General features: G+C 40.5%; 2 protein-coding genes across 2 annotated transcripts; one reads left to right on the top strand and one right to left on the bottom strand.

The window, feature by feature from the left end:
- Positions 1 to 5,511, top strand: LOC133018090 (DBIRD complex subunit ZNF326-like). The gene is made up of 11 exons (XM_061084393.1): positions 1 to 256; positions 423 to 541; positions 1,622 to 1,757; positions 2,384 to 2,852; positions 3,141 to 3,216; positions 3,423 to 3,489; positions 3,982 to 4,129; positions 4,281 to 4,341; positions 4,416 to 4,546; positions 4,675 to 4,764; positions 5,245 to 5,511. The coding sequence occupies exons 1-11, from the start codon at positions 171 to 173 to the stop codon at positions 5,260 to 5,262; spliced, it is 1,401 nt and encodes a 466-aa protein (XP_060940376.1). The 5' UTR covers positions 1 to 170; the 3' UTR covers positions 5,263 to 5,511.
- A 1-nt stretch (position 5,512) lies between these two features.
- Positions 5,513 to 18,441, bottom strand: znf644a (zinc finger protein 644a). Its single transcript, XM_061084392.1, has 6 exons — positions 18,127 to 18,441; positions 11,304 to 13,668; positions 9,819 to 10,394; positions 9,081 to 9,206; positions 8,255 to 8,360; positions 5,513 to 6,502 (listed from the first exon to the last, which is right to left on the bottom strand). The coding sequence occupies exons 2-6, from the start codon at positions 13,663 to 13,665 to the stop codon at positions 6,307 to 6,309; spliced, it is 3,366 nt and encodes a 1,121-aa protein (XP_060940375.1). The 5' UTR covers positions 13,666 to 13,668; positions 18,127 to 18,441; the 3' UTR covers positions 5,513 to 6,306.
- Between the last annotated feature and the right edge of the window lie 1,144 nt (positions 18,442 to 19,585).

Raw genomic sequence — 19,585 nt, 5'->3', positions numbered from 1 at the left:
ACTGTATAATAAAGTGAGAATCAGTCTGTCGTGTTCACACAGGGGCTGTGGTCCCCCATGTGCTGCAGAGTTCTGCCCCCTGCTGGCAGGTGTGAGTATCCGCTCAGCAGCTTCACTAGCTTCAGTTCACACACATGCTAACTCCTGAGCTGCTGGAACGCTGCTAAACGATGAACCGTCACAGCCATGTCCCGTTCGGTTCCTCCGCGGCTCCTCCAGCTGCTGCCCCTCCACCTCCCAAACACAAGCCCGGAAGGTAAATGTCAAAGCTCCGCGCACTCTTTCACTCCTGTGAACTCTTCCTTTGGCCAGCTAGGTAGCTAAAGCTAACAGCAACACATAGTCAAGCTAGGTCCGTGAGCTTTGCTCTGGGCACAGATAAAGCCACATTCTGTCTGATGTTTGTTTCCTGTGGAGAACAGAATACCCAAAGACTTCATGGAGGCTATGAAACGTCTCCCGGTGAAGGTAGCAGACAATTCCAACATAAGGCCGCCGTCCATCGAGGCTGCTGAGCCACAACCCACCAAGAAGAGAGCAGGTAAATAAACATTGATAATGAACCAGCCTCCTGTGTTATCTCCCCTGGTCAAGGCATTCACACACTTCCATTATCTCTCTGGGATGTGAAGTGTTGTTCTTTGCAGACAGTTTTCCAACAATCCTGTGAGTTCTTTTACAATCTCAGTAGATTGTTTGACTTCATTAGAAAGTTAGCAGTAGAAAGATGACAGGAGAGTGACGTGCAACAAAGATAACCACCTGAACCACAATCAGATCCTGCCTTTCATTTTCTGCACCTGAGGCCCAAGCGTGTGTTATCTGCAAAGTCTAGGTTCCGACCTTGCCGAAAGATAATATTGTAAAGTCTATACGGATCAGGAGGAAAGTCCCCAACGGGGCCACAAGATGTTAGGGACATTTATGTCATTCCAGGTGTATCTGCAAAACATACAGTGTAAGAAAATGGCGTTTCTCAGGACCTGTTTGTGTATGAACAGTTCAAGGACAATACAAAAGAAGCAGCAAAGTATGATAATCATAAAGTGCAATCAAGTACCTGAGCTAAAATTATTTAATACACGTAATAAATGCTGGGCAAATTCAGAGAGAGTTGAGCAATCTTTTGACCTGTGGGAAGAATCTGGTGAAACACCTGATGATTAAAAACCCAAGCTGCTGTAGCATGCAACAATAATGTAATGCTTTTATAAATAATACAGTTTTCCCTTAGCAAGTTTCACGAGCCTGCTGAATGAGTGTGACAAAATAAAGAAATCGAAGGAAATGTATCTCTTCCTAAAACTAGAGGGAAAATACATCTACAAACATGCATCAAAAACGCTTCGAATAATTATAAAGTTCACAGTTTTTTGGTTTCAGATCTTATATTTGTTAGTACTCTTGTATGGTCTGCAAAAAATGTCCACCTACTGTAAAAGAAGAAGAAAATCTGTTTAAGGTTTCATTGTTGAGGATCAGTATTAGGTATTATTGTATTAATTGTTGTCATTGTAACTAATAGAGACAAAAAAAAAAACACAACCTGCTACCCTGCATTGTTAGTACAAAGTTAGATTCCATATCTAAATGTATTAAGTTTGTGATTTGCAATCCACAGGAAAACCTTCTGGCTTCAAATGGAAGTCTTCATTCACACCATTAGGAGGTGAAGAAGGAGAAGAAGAAAAAGAAGAGGAAGAAAAAGAAGAAGAAGAGGAGTACTCTCCAGACAAAAGCACAACCAATTCAGAAATGTAAGTCAGGAATTCTGGAGTCTTTCAGTGGCGACACTACTGCCCTCTAGAGGCTTCCTCACTCACTGACCTCATGAGCCTCTAAGTCGTCCCACAGTCGAGCCTTAAAACGTTGAAAATAAAACTGTTTGTAGATGAGGATGAAATGATAACAATAAAAATGGCAATATCATTTCCTTCAATGGCTATATAACAAATGTTCAATACATATTGATATCATGTTGATGGGTTTTGGCGAGCACGGTGAGAGGTATAACGTGAATCATTATTTTGGGTATTCTACTTGAAATTTTTGAAATATTTCACTGTTAAGCATAATTAGAAAAAAGAATGATTTATCATGATAATTATTGATATCGACTGAATTGAAAATTTTTATATGAATATCTTTGGCCTATAACCCCTAGCTCTACCGCCTTGTATATTCTAGCTGGACTTATGGGGTCAAAGATAGATGGAGTGTCTAAATGAATGCTTAAACTAGCGGACTGATTTCACAAAATTGTCAGAGGAAAGTTCTGTGAGTGTTTTTTGCATTTGTTTTACATGTGAACTTTTCACAGATGATCAATACCTTTGTAAATTGCGTGTAACACTCGGAGTGATCCTTCTTCCTTCTCCCTCAGGGTTGAGCTCTACGACCCGTATGAACCTGGCTTGTCAGACTCTGAATTCGAGTTGGCACAGAGCAAAGCTCAACATCACTCCTCACTCGATCAGGAGAACAACACGGAAAGCCAACGTTTGTCTCCAGGTAGCGGCTGCCGGGACAAAGGCCGCTGGGACTCACCCTACCCTAAGCCGGGGAACCAACTCTTTGACAGACCTGACTTAAGACATGAGTTCATACCCGATGAAGGTACTGAAAATGAAAGTCTCGGTTCTCGCCCACTGCCTGAGCGAGAAGCTTATAGCCCGCACAGAGAACCATTTGACCAACAGGAGTATGACTCCAGAAGCCGTCCCCTGGACCACAGGGTGCGCAGCCCTGAGAGGATCGTTGCCAGATCCTCCAGCCAAGAGTTCACTGCATCTTACCGAGGACAGGAGACCAATGGGGAGGAGAGGATGAGAATGCCAGAACACAGGAGAGAGGTACTATCGATGTGACGGTTAAACTTAAGTCTCTTAATCATAGTCACAGTCTCAAATCATGTCAAACAGTCTGTGATTCAAAGGAAAGAAAGATAATGTCGGGTAAGTTGTTACATTCAATCTTGAGTTTTAGACCTAAGCAGGATAACGTAAGAAAAGACTTGTAATCCCGAAAAAGGGATTTGCCTAATGCATTAGCATGACACAGAATTATTTTTACATGTGTGTCTGTTTGACATTGTTTTCTTTTTTATCTATAGTGACAACACACCTTTCTCTCTCCTATAGATGACCACTACTGTCAGATTATCCCCTCCCAAGTTACGGCAAAATTCTAGACATCATTCGGGGAATATGGAAAAAGGTAAATTGGTGTATTTCATGATAAAATGACAGCTTTATTGCTGTTATTTACATCAATTTAAAGAAATCGAACATGAATGCATGCACAACACACCTGATATAGTTTGAAAAAGTAAATATCAACAAACCACTATGCGCTTTAATGAGCAAAGCTGTATGTGTATTTCCACTGTGGACCTAAGTTATCCTGTCTACAATGTTCTGCAGATCTGGAACCAAACATGGCTGCCAAAGAAAGGACAAGAAACAGGACCAAAATGGTTATAACGGACAAGTAAGCACCAGCCATACTGATGCTGTATTATTCGAAGATGTACAGTATAAATCGTTCTGTTTATTGTAGTCTAAAGTCTGGAGGTATGAATCATTAAGTGCTAGGAAGAAATTATTAACAGAAGAGGAAGTTTACATGATTGTCATTTGCCATCATTGGCTAAGTTGCATAATAGACTACTTCCTCAAATTTGCCCAAACATTAGTTTAAGAACTGCACAATAGTTCAAAGCACATTTACCTTTTTAATATGTACTTTGTACATATGTACATATGTCACTCTAAGAAAATCACACAATGAGCCACTTCTCAGAAATAATTTATTTCAAACATAGCTTTTAGGCCAAAAACCATCAATTTGGATGTTTTATCTTCACTCTTGTGACTCTAATGTCAGAGTCTGTGTTGATCTGCTCTTAAGAATTGCTCTGCTACTTACCTGTTAGATGATGAATATTCTGCAACACTCAATATCTCAACATTTCTCTGGTAGGGATCCCATCACCTGTGACCTTTGTGATGTGACGCTAGGCAATGGGCAGGAGCTGGAGGCTCACCTGGACAGCAGAGGCCACTGGGACACACTGGAGTACATTCAACAGAATAATAATTACGATGATCTGGAGATAGCTTTCCTGCAGGTAAGACAATACAATGTATGGCTCAGTACGTCCTATTGATTCTCTGCAATAACATCCTCTTCCTATTTTTTTGATTGTTTTATGTTTATTAAATACATAAACAAATGTTTGTATGTTTGTGTGTGGTAATTGACGTCCTTTGTTCCTACAGGACGTCATGCTGTACAAAAGCCGCCAGTGTAGCCGAGCCATAGAGCAAAGCGCTGTTTTTGGTAACTGACTTGTAATATTCACAAATTTGGGATGGTGTTAGTAACCTAGTCTAAATGCAGTGTGACTTTTGCAGCTCTGCAGGAGAACGACCACATGGCAAAGTTGGAAATGTTCCACTGTGCAGCCTGCGACGTCTACGTATCCACATCTGCGTCCTCGGTGCAGACCCACATTACCTCTATGGACCACCTCTCCAACATAAAGGTAATACTGCTGCGAGGCTGTTTAACACACAAATAAATGAATACATATTGTGTTTGTTGTTCGTGGATTCAAAACTGGTCCTTGAAGGAAAGAGCTGAAGTGGTGACTGATTGATTTCTTTCCTGAAGGAGTTTGAAGTGCACCAGAGACGGACTTGCCTCGACAAAGCCGTAACTATAATGAATAAGCTGAAGCCTCAGTTTGAACACTTCGTAAAGGTATCTGCTTCAACTTCAACAACGTGATATGTGTGATTCCTGACAGCATAAAGCTTTGGAATCTTCTGATAACTTGTGGTTAAAAGTTGACATTAAATAACCAGAACTCACTCAAATGATTAATAGCTGCACTGTGTACTTATGTGGTTCCCTCAGGTTAGTTGTTCATTTTCTTGAGTGTTGTTGAAATAATTTAATTAATTCTCCCTGAATTAATAGCACATTAAATTCAGTTATATTTTTTTTTCAGGAAAAAAGATGTCAATGTTTTTAGAAAACAATATGCTATGTATGTTATGCAATTTGAGAGCTCAGTTTAGTTAATGTTAGGATGAATGACTAATTGGAAGGAATACATTTTAGCTATGTGAAGATAGAATTTACTAAAATAAACTGATTAATCTTCTAATGATCACTACTGTTTGTTTCTGTTGAGGTTCATACGCAGCTGAGGATAACCAACTGATTCTTCTCTTTCAGGGTGACAACCTGTTTTAATGACCGCGTCTTCAAAAATCCTGGAAACATAGGCGGTTCACTTCAGATGGAGAGAAATGGACTTCAATTAATTCTCCCCTCAGCATTTTGCTCAGAGAACTCGGTTCATGTTCTGGATGATGTTTTTCACACGTTATTTCATATTTTGTACATGTTAAATACAAAACTCCAATCATCACCATGTGGTAACTTCAAATTTACACAACCGTTTATCGTTTCAGTGCAACAAAAAAAAAGGTAGACAGTCAACTTGTTTCTTTGCATTTTTTATTTAGAACACAAATGTTTTTAAGCTTTGTATCTGTGTGATATAGTACATTTAAAATTAAATTATTTCAAAACAGTATATTTAAACATTAAATATAGGTGACATGTATGAAGGGCATTGCCAGCACAGGCTGTGCATGATAGATCTTTTTCTTCATCACCTTTACTTTTAATTTCATCTTTGTATTAGAAACAATGCAGTTACTGAAATTCTATGAAACACTTTCTATGCATAACAAGTTTGCAGACATTTTTCTTTTTTGTTCTTGAGAAGCAGATCAATTGTGATTCCTGGAACTGTCTTTAGAGAGAATTTTCCTCTCAGTAACTATGGGCTGAAAACAGTGAGGGCTTGGATTTCATAATTTTGTTGTACAAAAGAAACATGATTATATGCATCTTACGAATGTGAATATTGATATAGGAGAGGTGTGCTCTCAAACTTTGACAAAAACAGACTCAAACCATGAGAAATCTGAGGTAAAAGTTGTTTTCAATAGAAATGGATTCCACACAACATTACTGCATAAACAAGAAAAAACAGTCCATCCATTTGGAATTGTTTTCCAACAATGGACTAAGTAAAAACAGAAAAAGGTAACAATATCCAAAATAATTAATTTTCATCGGTCCAAATGTCCAGACATGTACAACACCTCCAGCATTGAGCAGTATTGTACTTTTGGCCAGTATTTCATTGACTTAAAAAAAAGTGACGGAACATCCAATGCACATACACATACAGTCTAGTGAAATCTAAAAGGATCCCCAGTGTCTTCATGAGGCAGCATGTGTGGCTGTCAAAGAGCGGTCGTGGTCCATCTTGAGGGCTTGGGGGTCCTTGGGCAGCGACGGTATCTCGACCATGCTCAGCCCAGTGTGGGGGACACTAGTGTTCATAATGTGTCTCTGTAAATGTTTAATCCAGTCCTCCTGGACCGACAAGGGACCCTGGAAGACGAGGTCGCAGAACCTGTAAAGAGATGGAAAGACTGATGAAGATACAGCAACGCAAAGTGTAAAACAGTCGCACGGTTCCAGATTTTCATTCTTGTTTCTACCTTAAACTTTTTAATTTGTAAAAACAAATAGATTTACAATAAACATGAGGTGCGTCATGGTGTTAGGCTTCTCACCATTGGTGCAATTGAATAAAATTGCTTGAGAAAATAGACCAACAGAAATTAATCCCAATTTTCAAAGTGATTAATTATAAAATTTCTGATCATAAATGCAAAATATAAGCTGTTTCCACCCTCTAAAAAGTGATGATGTACTTGAATTTGGACTTTTGGTTTGACAAAGGACATCAGATGTCTTCATTTCTATTATTCGTTTTTTTTTATTGATATTGATAGATTGATAGATCTTCATCGATCTGAGTGTTTCCATGCCTGTCCAGAGGTCTCATTTATAAAAAAGGTGCGTGGGATTCATACTAAAAGTGCACGTGTGCACAAAAGCTAGAAATGGCATACGCAAAAGAAAATTCTGTTTCATAAAACCATGCGCGCGCCGACCTGAACGCAATTTTCCCTTAATAAATCCCAGTCCACCTGGAAACGTTCGTACTTGGATCTGTCTCCATGTCCGCCCTCCACACGCCCCCTTTCAACCATAAATGCTTTATGCAAAGCACCTCATGAATAATAAATTAAACTGCTGACCAACGGGTTTTCACGGTGAGTCATGACAGAGTCACGGCATCAAGCAATGTGAAGAGGAAGCAGAACTCTGACACTGATATAGAGGTGTTTGTTAGTGAGGACGAGGTGAAGACTGATTTTATGGGACAGCAGTGATGTCACTAATAAACAAAATACACTGATACTCTGCTGCTGCTGTGGATAATACAGTGAGTGAGAGTGAGTACGATAGAAAGAACAGAGACTGAAATAAAAAAAGATCCAATTCAAAGATGGTGGCATACTCAGGAGAGAACGTTTTGTATCTCATGATCGTATTTGAATCATCCAAAACTGCAGGATTACTAAATTCAGAGACAGCTGTGATGTCTTCAATCTATAGAATTTTACAGAATTATTATTATATGCTCCTGTTTGTTCTGGGATTGTTCGATTCTGTCAGTCGATCTGTGTGATACTGGACTCAGTTCAGCTCAGATAACAGAGATCACAGATCAATAGAACCTAGATCAGCTGATCAGACATCGCTGAACCATCGCTTCCTCCTCATCCTTCTGTTCATGTGCATCCCTCACGCAGCATCACGCACCAGTGTCACGGCGGTATTTATAGATTTAGAGCAACCAGACCAATTACCTCACATCAGTGGATCCTAACCTCTCACTCTGGGATATTATTTGGAAAGTGAATAGTTTTTCTTAATTTCTTGTAAATGATCTCCAGTGCGCTCTGTGCGTCTGATGGCACAGTCACGTTTACTGCAGTGATTTGATGAGTTTGCGTTTCAGGTTTCGTTTTGTGCGTTTGCAACTGTTATGAATGAGACCCCTGGTTATTCTACAAAGCTGGATTTTGTATTGTGAGTCATCAGTTCCATTATTAATGACAACACATCTCGTTCATCTGAGCAGATTTACTGACAGAAGCCTAACAGGCCACAAAAAATGATCAACGGTCCAAATTTGGTTGCCTGGGGCAACTGAACAGCTGCAGCCTTTTGAACTGCAAATGCAATGATTTCTTTTGTTTCAAGAGCGCAACACTGTGTGCTCATTAAATATGAAAATAAACTTCAGTACCTGCAGGTGAGTCTGTACATTTCCTCTGGAGTTTGTGTGTGTAAGGGCAGTAGCTTCTTCTTGGAGCCAGGCCTCGAGCGCTGCCTCCTCACTTTACAGTCAAATGCTAAAGAAAAGAAGCAGACATTACTTTTGACATTTACAGCACTATCTTTGAGATGACATCAACGCTTTGCTAAGTAAACATTTTAATGGATAAAAGTCCATCATAACTTCAAACTAGTTTTATTTAGTGATATTCAACAATACCATTAGTTTGGTAAATCGAGACATATGCCATAAAACAGTCCAGTCAGAATTTCCCAGCTAGTTCTGGATAATCTTCTTGGACTTTCAGGTAAAATCGACAGGTAGAATGTAATTACTGTCCGCCTGATCTGATTAAAATTCCTTATCACAAATAGCAAGTGAGGCTAAAGGTATTCCTCATCTGTTCAGACTGTAATACAAATACTGATGGAATGATAAGCATTTTTGTATATATATATATAAATAATAATGCCAGTTGTATAATGTGTTGTGCCTAAAAGCTGGTCTATATGCATTTACACTCACACAGATTTTTCTAGTCTGAGAAGAATTTGTGTCAGGGGACTTTTTGAAAACTCCTTATTGCAAGAGCATTGATCCTTTTTAATGCAAGGAAGTACGAACCTGTATGACTTGCTTGTTCAGCGACATTTAAGTTTATTGATAAATAATTGTAACAAGCTAAAATCAACTTATAAAAACACTTGTAGGAGAATATAAATTCAAGGTGGTCACTTTGCCCTCGGAGGGGATATATTCTCTGTGTTTACCTGAAGCTATCGCTAACGTCACTTACCGCTTCCCTCAAGTAAGGCATTCCTTTTTCGTTTTGCATAAGCCCGCAGGTGATTGGACAAGCTGACTCCACTGTGGAAAGTTGCATTGCAATGCTCACACACCTTCCTGTTGAATTCACCTTTCTCTGCAACGTAGCAATAACATGCATAGACATATGTGAAAACATAAATGCGAGTATACTTTTTTAGCAGTAAGAAAGAACAGTTCATATAAAAAAAACTGGTGCTTCTTTCTGAAATGAGCCACTATACATTAGAATAATGGTATTTGAAATATATGTTGTATTAGGAATTTAGTTAGATTAGGCAACAAGGTCTTAGCAGTGAAGGAAGAGAGCTATTAAAAGTGACAATAGGGAGAACTACATACTGTAGTTTCCTGTTAAGAGCTAGGGTCAATTAATCCATTTTAAATTTATTAAATAATTAGATTTGAGTCTTAAATATAAGGTGTACCTGTCATATCTTCATAACATGACTCTTTAAATGTGATATGTTTTCTAACTTCGATTTCAAAAATCGACAATCTAAAATTTTTTTTTTTAACAGACCAAATGTAAGATAACGTTTCAAAAATGGTTGTTGCATCGTTTTTTTCTGTTGTGTGGTAAAATGAAAAAACTGGCCGATTTATTATTATTATTATCAAACAACTAGTCTGATGATACTGATAAAACACTAAAGCATTCCACTTCCTGTTTAACCTGTGTGGTGACTACTATCTCTAATGTGCTTACCGCATATCGAGTTTGGCAGTGAATCTGAAGCGTCCTCACTGTTTGAACAAAGCGTGTTGTTTTTTGACATCTGATTGGATCCCCTCAGTCTGCCATCTTCCTGACACTTTCTCTTCTTCAGGATTCCTATCAAGGCAGTTGTGCCTTGGAGTGAATTTTTAACATCCCACTTGGACTCTAGAGGACTTTCTTCAGACTCCATTTCCGCTAAAGAAAACGTGGACATCAGTGGTTTGGCATCATTGCAAACTCTTGGAATAGAATGACTTTTTGGGAATCCAATGGGGGATGGCGTGAAACAATCATCACTGGGCAGCTTTGGTGAAGCTTCATATTGGTAGTGGATCCGTCTCTTTCCCAAAATTTGAATTGCCCGCTGGAATTCCTTCTTGTCACGCATCAACTCCCGGATTAAAACTAACGGGGATTTGGTCTTTGATGAGAAGCTTCGACCAAGCTTTTTAAGGTGGCCTCTTATGTGGTTGGACTGCCCAGTCCTGTTATCAAAGGAATCTCCACATAATGGACAGGAGTGAATACTCCTCTCAGTCCCAGAATCCGACTCCATCTGTAATGCTGAAATAATATTACAAAAAAATGGCATAAATATAGTACAATATGATAAATGTACACATTGGAAGTACATATAAAGCAGTAAATATAAAGTATTTCATGTAGGTAAACATAATGGAAAACTATAGTTTAAACCCAGTTCGAAACATGTTCAACTGGATCTACCAGTTGAGAAAACGGAATTCACCAAAATAAGTCCAGAGATCTTGGTGGTAGATGCATTTCTACAATAGGTCTAAACAAGGCGAATAATTAAGCTAACATTTCCCCCCAGAGTATTTGCAAAGAGACAAAAAAATGATCAGATTATGACAATGTATGTATACCGAAGCCATCTAATGCATGATTTCTTGTGTGGGCCTAGGCTGACGCGACATGACAAACTAATGTACTGTAGAGACAGTGGTTTGCACTCTGCAAATCACTGTTTGGAAATACTTCAGTTTTTGGTCAGTTGACAGAAAAAACTTGTGAATTGTCTTTCAGTTAACCTGTGTTTAAAGCACTAGCAACCCCTCCGTTTGGTGCTTATTTTGGAGATGTGCACTAGCAACCCCTCTGGTTGCTAGTGCACAGCTTGATGTCCGTTACAGAAAGCCATGTCATGACTCTTTTTTGAGCACTGATGCAACTTTTGAGACTTTGTTTTCCATAGAAATAATTGTGTAAGTGCATGCAACTATTTCTATTTTCTGTTAGTTTTCAACTGAAATTTGACTAATCTCTTGGATGACCAACTGAGCCCTTATTTTGAGTAGCCCCAGAGTATTTTCCTCACTAGTGGTACCACATTCCAAGATCTCAGCAAGCTCAAGGCTTTACACAAAATGATTCAGAGCCAAATAATACCTGAATCGTTATAAAACCAATGATTTCTTACAATAGCAGAACATGTAATAAGTATGGAATTACCCTTTTTCAATCTCCGGAATGCTGTGATCTTCCTTCGAATTCGTGGCCTCCTATCTTGAGAAGCCACCTGCTCAGGAGGCACTACATGGCGTGCATTGTAGGTCAATCCAACCCTATGCAGATGTCCTCTGACATGATTGGATAATCCAACACCTGACTCAAAGACAGCTGGACAGTATGGACAGTTCTTTTGGTCCGATTCGGACTCTGATAAATCTTCTGAGAAGGATTCACTCAGTGGTATTTGGTGGGATTCAAAGGTTTCTTCACATACTTCTGTTTCTATGCATTCTTCTTTGATTTCAGGCTCCGTTGGTTCTGGCTCCTCAGTCTTTATTTTCTCAAACAACCTTTTAGATGCCTGCAGAGCACCCCTCATGGACATTCTTCTACTATAGGTGTAAATTATGTTTTGTTTTTCTTCCTTGTCAACATTGTCAAAAGAGTTCATGTCGTTGTCATCAAACTGGAGAATGTCGAAGTCGTCATATTCTTCTTCTTCTTCTTCCTCTTCTTGGTTTATATTATTGGGACTCTGCAATGGTTTTGGTAAGATGAAGCACGAGTCTTGATCTGAGGTGTTGCGATATGGGGTGGACATCTTCCGCTTTGATGGTGACCTTCTCACAGTTAAATGATGCACATTCAATTTGGGTTCACACATGCTTTGGAAGTCCTTTTCAGCTGCACCTGATGGCAAACCATGTCCATTTGGGGATAAAGACGAATCTTCAACCCTGACACTGAATGTTTCTGGTAACTGATCAGAGTCATCCTTGCTGCAATTATTGGTTTCCTCATTTTGCTCAGCAGACTTCCTTCCACTTTGTTGTCTGGACAGGAGAACGTTGATGGATTTGTCAAGCTTTGATTCCATCGGTTGAGACTTGAGACCTCTCTTAATCTTGCTGTTTTTGAAAAGGTCTGAAATGTCGTTGGATTCACTTGGTGAACAGGCTCTTCTAGAAGAGATCCGATTTTTTATTGAGATTTGAGACATGAATTCTGCATCTTCTACAGGACTTTTACGAGTGGGCACAGACGGTTCCTTCGATTGTTCCCCCTTGTTTACTTGACTCACAACTTCATAATCCTGAAAAGTTTGTTGATGACGTCGCAGAAGGTGATTCTTCATTACATTTTTGCTAAACGCTCTGTAAGAACAAATGTTACAGGAGTATGTTGCTGAGTCAGTATTCGGGATCAGTGAATATGTCTCACAAGGCCGTGGAGCCTTGTATCCCCCTGCACTTGTCTGATTAGGCTGTGAGGATTTGTAGTCCTCAAAGGTTTGTTGATGGCGCCGCAGAAGGTGGTTCTTAAAAATATTTTTGCTAAAAGCTCTGTAAGAACAAATGTTACAGGAAAATGATTCAGGGTCATGATTCTGGATCTGATTTTTAACCGTTATAACAGTGTGCTGCATAACATGATGTCTCCTAAGATCATTCTCACTGTAAGTCCTGAAGCTACATTTGTCACATCGAAACTTTCTCTTTTCTTTCTCATGTGTTTTCGCATGTTGAACAAACATGTTTGGGTAGTATGCTACAAATGGGCACTGAGGGCAGAAAAGCTTTTTCATTTCAACATTTGTATCCTCCTTCTTCTTATAACTCGTGCCTCTGATCTCTTCAGTGAGTCTTGCTCTCTTACCCTGGTGGATGGCCATGTGCTCAATAAGTGAACCACTTTTTCTGAATGACAGTCCACATTCACGGCATATAAAAGGCTTTTGCGTAACATTCGACTGTGATTTGGAGAACTTCCTTCCCTCAGATGAAGTTTGGCTCAGATCAGGGTAAATGTCTTCTGTGGGATCCACCATGACAACCATGTCCATTTTCCGCTTCCTTCTCTTTTGGCTGTTAGTCGGAAGGACTTCAGCTTTCGACTCCTCATCCGAAGAATTCCCATTGTTTTCCCACAGAAACTTCATAAACTCTTTGTGAGGATCCCAATGAAGATCACTGGCACCGCTAAAACTATCCAACGAGTTCTCAGGTGAGTCGGAGTCAAAACCCCAAATTCCTGCAGAGTCAATTTCCTGGACAGTTTTTAATGGGGTGATGCTCTTTTCTTCCTCTTTCTCTGTGGAAATGCTATTGAGTTCATTTGCTTCTGTAGCCTGGTGCGAAGAAGGTCCGTTTCCCAGGCCAACTGGAGACAACATGTCTGTGTTTGACAGAACATCTAGGACACTGTTCTGTTTTAGAGAAAGCTTGCCAAAAGAATCAGAGGAAGAGGCTGACTCTTGGGCCATTCTTACAGGCTCTTGCAGTAGTGAGAGGGCATTGATCTCAGGTTCGGCATCTTTGTCATCGTCATCAACACCTGTCAGACATGACATTGCTGCTGCCATGACCTGAAAAAGACAAGTAAAGCCTTTTAGATATTCCACGGTCACATTCCATGCTTTTTTATATATAAATAAAATTGGGGGGTTTTATTGCCTCTATTGTATAGGACAGCGAGTAAGCTTGTGAAGGGGCGACAGAGAGAGAGTGGGGGAGCACATGCATGAATGCCAGCGGGTTGAAATCAAAACTTTGGCCTCTCCGGGTTGAGGCCTTGGCTCGTTCGGGCGGCAGCTCTACCAGTTGAGATATACCATTATCCTTAACTGGTGACTGTTTGATCTCTACGGATCAACTCCCATGGTTCGGAAACACATGTGGACCACAAATTAATTGTAAAATTTAAATATCAGTGTAAAGTTTAGGTTTATGTTTTCCGTCACTTTTTCCAGTAATAATTGTATACATTTCAATCCAAAAATGCAGTCAATTCAAAGCAGTGTTTTCACACGAGTTGTACGTTTGTGAGACGATTTGTTTGTAAGCCGTTTGAACTGCAGTTAAACGCTGTTGACAGTGGAAGCCTTCGCAAAAGGAGGAGTGGAAGAATTGGAGCCTACCACATCATTTAAGAATCTATCTATACTACTACTTTTTCAATTGAAAACACATCAACCTGCTCAAGATAAGCTGGCATCCAAACTACCCCGGAGTTTTAGATCCGCTAAAACCGAGAGGTCTAGAAACGCTGCTGGCCCTGTTTGAGTTTGAAAACTATAGGGCAGGATTTTAGTCTTGACAGTTGGAAACAGAGTTGTTTGGAAACTATGACATCAAACGCTTGCTGATTGGGTCTTTTCAGTTATGCCTGCAGTTATTCGTCAGGCTCCTATCACATGACCACATTCTGGTAGGAAACAGCCGGCATTAGCCGTGGCTACCAGTGTATAATACAACATGGATAATCCATTACAAGTGTTGCTGACCCAGTTGTCTTTGCTTACAGATGTATTTAACAATGCTACAACTGCTAACATGCATAGATAAAATAAATTAAATAAAATTTTGTTTAAATCTTTATTTAAACGTTGAACAAATTCGTTGATAGATAGAAAGCAAAGATATGTTTGTCTCCCTTCTTTAGCTTAACCTGAAAAATCATCAGATTTGTGTCTGAACACCGTCGTCTGATCTGAACCATGGGTGTTGGGATCGGTTGGACCTCTCCAACCAGTTGGTAACATTAAAACTACTTTGTTTTAGTTTTAAGATTAATCACTGATGCTACATTTGCGCCCAATATCCAAACTACTCCAGAGTTTGAGGGCATGGCAGTTTTGAACGGTTCTGCCCATGTTTTAGTTTGAAACTCCAGGGTTGCTATGTAGTTTTGGTAAGCAGAAACGGAGACATTTGGAAATGATGATGTTACCCGCATTAGCTTCCCGACTGGTTCGTATCAGTCAAAGCTCAACTACCCCCAGTGAACGCAAATTATTGTAAACATTTACAGTGGTTTAAATCCTTCTTCTAACTTTTTACCTCTGTTCTTTCTCGTTTGTAGCATTTTCTCGAAGTAAGCAACCGCTTGCAGAGTCAGAAATCTGCTTCCTGCCTGTGCGCTTGTTACAGATGTGTAAATAGCACCCACTACAGTATTAGACATCAACAAATTCTGCACAAACAAAAGACATGGAATGTTGGAGCATGCAACGGAAAATTTGATCTAAAACAGCCCTGTAAAGGCCGGCGCATGCTTCTGTGTTTTCAGGGGCCTGCAAGAGCCCTTCCGGGCCCCTTATGTACTTACGTATCCCTTCTTACGTGCTTACGTGCATCGCCTAATTTTTCTAACTAGACGGAAAAGCTCCGCAAGCCTCACATAGCCGGCAGGGCTGTGATTGGTCTGCTAACTACATCCTTTCCGGAGTCGCATTTCCGGTTTCATGCCCGATAATACCGGCGGAAACCACTGAAGATTTAAAATAATGAATATGGACCAAATAGAAGAGCACTTGGCAGAAGAGATCAGAAACTATGACCACTAGTATAACCCGTCACTGACTGGCGGATTTGTCCGCCAGAAAAGGCTATGAGGAGCTGCCGTGGCGATGTAAATAAACAGTCGACGACGACTGCCACACACGAAGAAGAGCCGACTTCGACAAAAAACATTACTCCGCCTAGTGGTCTGGTGGTGAATTGCAATGCATTAAGCACAACCCTTGGGGAACCATAAATTAAAACGAGTCCGTCGACAGAGCTGCGTGAAAAGCCGCAGACGCCGTTGCAGAAGCATGCGGCGGCCTTTAGAACGGAACAAGGGGCCGCAACAATGAGGGTGATCAGTGAGAGCGTAAAATACAACAAGTCTAGCTGGAGTCTAGCTTTAGAACAGATCTTCAAGTCTCCACATAGGCCTGGTGTTGACGACATTGAGGCTACATTCATTCTTCAGCGGTGCTATGGATACGCATGGAATTCACAATACTTCAGAGTTTTAGAGCAGCTAAAACAGAGTGTGGAAACGCTGCTCGATCTGTTTTAGTTTTAAAACTCCTGGGCAGCCATTTAGTCTAGACAGTTAGAAACAGAGATGTTTGTAAACAGTGACATGGACACTCATAACTACTTGCTGATTGTATCTTTTCTGTCACAACGTAGCCTTCGCTCATTCGTCAGGCTTCTATCACATGACCCCCTTCCATAAGAAAACAACCAGCATTAGCCTAGGCTACAAGTGTAGAACACAATATGGATAATCAATAACAAGCAATGCTGACCCTATTCTCTTGGGTACAGAGGCAGTTTCGTTAAATTCTATATTTTAACACTCCAACTGCTTACATACGATATTGATCGAGGTAACTGTGTACAGTGGCATGTGCATGTGTTCCTGTTTACATTGGCTCGCACATGCCCAGTGAACGCTAGTGGTCAAGTGACATGCGTTTTCAGGCATGTTAGTTGGGACAGGAATGGAGACCGATACTGAGTCACAGCGCTCGTGTGGAGAGAGAGTATTTTAGTTTTATAACACAATTTTTAAACCAAAACACAGTTGTAAGGAGGTGGCCGTAGTAAAAATTTGAAGTCGGTGCTAGCTAGGGCTGAACGATTTGGGGAAATAATCTAATTGCGATTTTTTTCCCCAATATTGCGATTGCGATTTAATATGCGATTTTTTTATTTGATCCAATTTTTTTTCCCCAACAAAACGTAATGAATGATTTAAAAATGCTGCGGTTGCGGACGGCAGCCCGGTGCGCTACTCTCGTTCGCACGTTATAATCGCGCACGTTGCGATTAGGAAATCGCGTTTTATCATATCGCTATTTAATCGCAAATGCAATTAGTCGTTCAGCCCTAGTGCTAGCTGACGATGACTATTTACACTTAGTGAACAATGCTGCAAGTAGGAGGTGCTACAATGGCTTAAACATTTAAGTCATACTTCAAAGGCAGATAGCGCTAAAACGATTAGTCGATTGGCATCTCTTCTGGAAATTGTGAGGTTTAGGGTTCTACTTTGTCCTAAGTATTGTATTTTTTCGAAGTGATTTCATGGATTTAGAACATTTAAACGATTATTTTTCATATTTCATGCATTAGTAACGTCTGAAATTAATTGGTAGATTAATCAATAATGAAAATAAACACGCAGTCGTAAACTGAAATCGACGGTTAAGATTATTTGTATGTCTGGTTTTGGTTGGTCAATACATTTGTAAACGTTTGCCAAATGTCAGCGTAGTAAGAGTCACACGGATGCATTCAGTGTGTAGAATTTAGTGACCTCTAGTGGTCAAGTCGCATGTTGCAGCTGAATACCCCTCACCTCACCTTCCAAACATGAAAGAGAAACTGTGGTATCCTTGTTATAAAAACTCAAAAAAGATGTTTAGTTTATCCCGTTTGGACGACTGTAAAAAACATGGTGGCCTGTAGAGAAGAACAGCTCCAGATGTAATTGTATAGATTTTAGGATAGAGAAAACACAATTCGTACAATTTGGATGATTACACACAAATGTAATCAACATTCGGATTATTTTATACTCAATTTCTGCCAATAGATCCCTTTCACCTAAATCTTACACACTGAACCTTTAAGTTTTCCACAATAGTCTCGCTTGTTCCAATGTGCCTCTGTGATGTGAAAAGTAAACAGTATGGCTACTTGCAGTGACATAATATTTACATTCCTTACTCGATCGACACAAAACAAATAATACTAATACAAAATATACTTGACATGGCGCTTGGATGATTAATTGTGGCCATTAACAACGCCACAAGGTCGCAGGGGTGAGAAGTCTCGCATTTGAAGGGCAATAGAAGTGTCACACCAGGTGATCGGTGTTTGTCACATCTACACAGCGGCAGCGGAACTGCACAGGGATGAAGCTCGTAACAAGGCTTTCGATGAGCGGCGCTGGCTTTAGTACAGAGCCCAAACTTTGCGCACAGTTGTCCGGTAATAAGCCATCCAGCAGTAGTTTGAACGTGAATCCGAAGGGTACCTACTTTCACAGCAGATCGAGGGTTATTCACACTTGGTCCCTCGCGGATCTCGTTGCATTTCCTCGGCGTCGGTATCACGCTGGCTCGCTGGATGCTGCTCGCAGGAGCTGCAGACCATTCTGTTCCAGACTGAACCGATTCCTCAGGCTGAACTACCGCCGGTGGCAGCCATTACCCGCTGCTCGGGAGGCGGACACCGGTGACACGACGACAAACCGACCGACTTCACCTCCGAGCGGCGCGGAGGGTGACGGGGCGCAATGTGTACGCTGCATTGAATAATTTCTTACTTTCGTCTTCCATCTATTTCTCAGTCGCCATTTTCCGTGGTGGTCTGGCGAGGGACGGAGCATCTCTTTTGTAAGGGGAACCGCGCTGACATTTTGCTCTTCCGTGACAGAGCAAAAACAAATCCCCCGATAATCATATCTTATTAGACACTGATTATATTAACATCTACAGGTGATTAGGCTGTTTTAAGTTAGTTTCTCGCATAATTCCGGAACGTAATGTCACAAGTCGGCGCCGCGTTCCCCCCCGCGAAAGGTTCGCAATGGTTCAGTCCAGAGAGGAGGCATAAAAAACCTGAGTTAATGACCATTTCTTTTGGGTAGTAGTTTTTTTTTTAGATGGATGGCGGCTAATCACCGTTTTAATTGATCAAATGAATCTAAACTCTAGTTATCATCTGGTTCGTGCTCTTTAAAAATAAAAGACCTCGCTGGGCTCTGCTGCTGAAAGTTGTCCCCGCCGCACAGAGCAGGTTCGTGCGGCAGCAGAGGAGAGATGTGACCATCTATCCCCCCCCCCATGGTTGTCTCCTCTCGGCTCTTTGTTACTCTCCCGGCCGCTGATGAGCCGCTTCACTCATTCACAGCCTCCCTCCATGTTACAGAGAAACACACACTGGGCCCGATCTCACAAAGTAAGGAAATGAATTGACACAGTGGTCATGAGTCAGAGCTGCCCTACTTTACATCTGAGGAGATTTAGCCGTAGCTTTTTTTTTTTTGTGACTATGAATAATTAACTCACCACAGTCCCGGTAGTGTTGAGGATGAACGTGCCATGTTATGAGACCTGACTAAACCCAGTCTTAATATGTGTAGGGTAAGTGTATTCATTATTAGAAGTGGGTACACGATGATAAAATAGTGCATTTAACTTAGAAAACAACATATTTTCATGCTAATTACACAGCTAATGCTAACTGATAGCTTGTTTTTTAATGTTGCTAGCTTGTTTTATCCACTCTGCTAAAGCTAGCAAAGCCTAGTTAACTCTGAAAATGGCCGCCTACTTTCATATTTAACAAGGAAACTCTTAACTGTAGTACACGTAATGTAGGAAAATAAGATTTAACATCGTGCAGAAGGTGGATATTCAGAAAATATTCAGCTATGTCATGTTTTGTGTATTAATAATGAAGCCAAATTAGCAGCCACATCGCTAACCACATAGC

The sequence above is a fragment of the Limanda limanda genome, chromosome 13 (genome assembly GCF_963576545.1).
Source record: "Limanda limanda chromosome 13, fLimLim1.1, whole genome shotgun sequence".
NCBI classification, from domain to species: Eukaryota; Metazoa; Chordata; class Actinopteri; order Pleuronectiformes; family Pleuronectidae; genus Limanda; species Limanda limanda.
The sequence above is the reverse complement of the archived record's forward strand: the minus strand, read 5'-3'. Positions and strand labels throughout refer to the sequence as shown.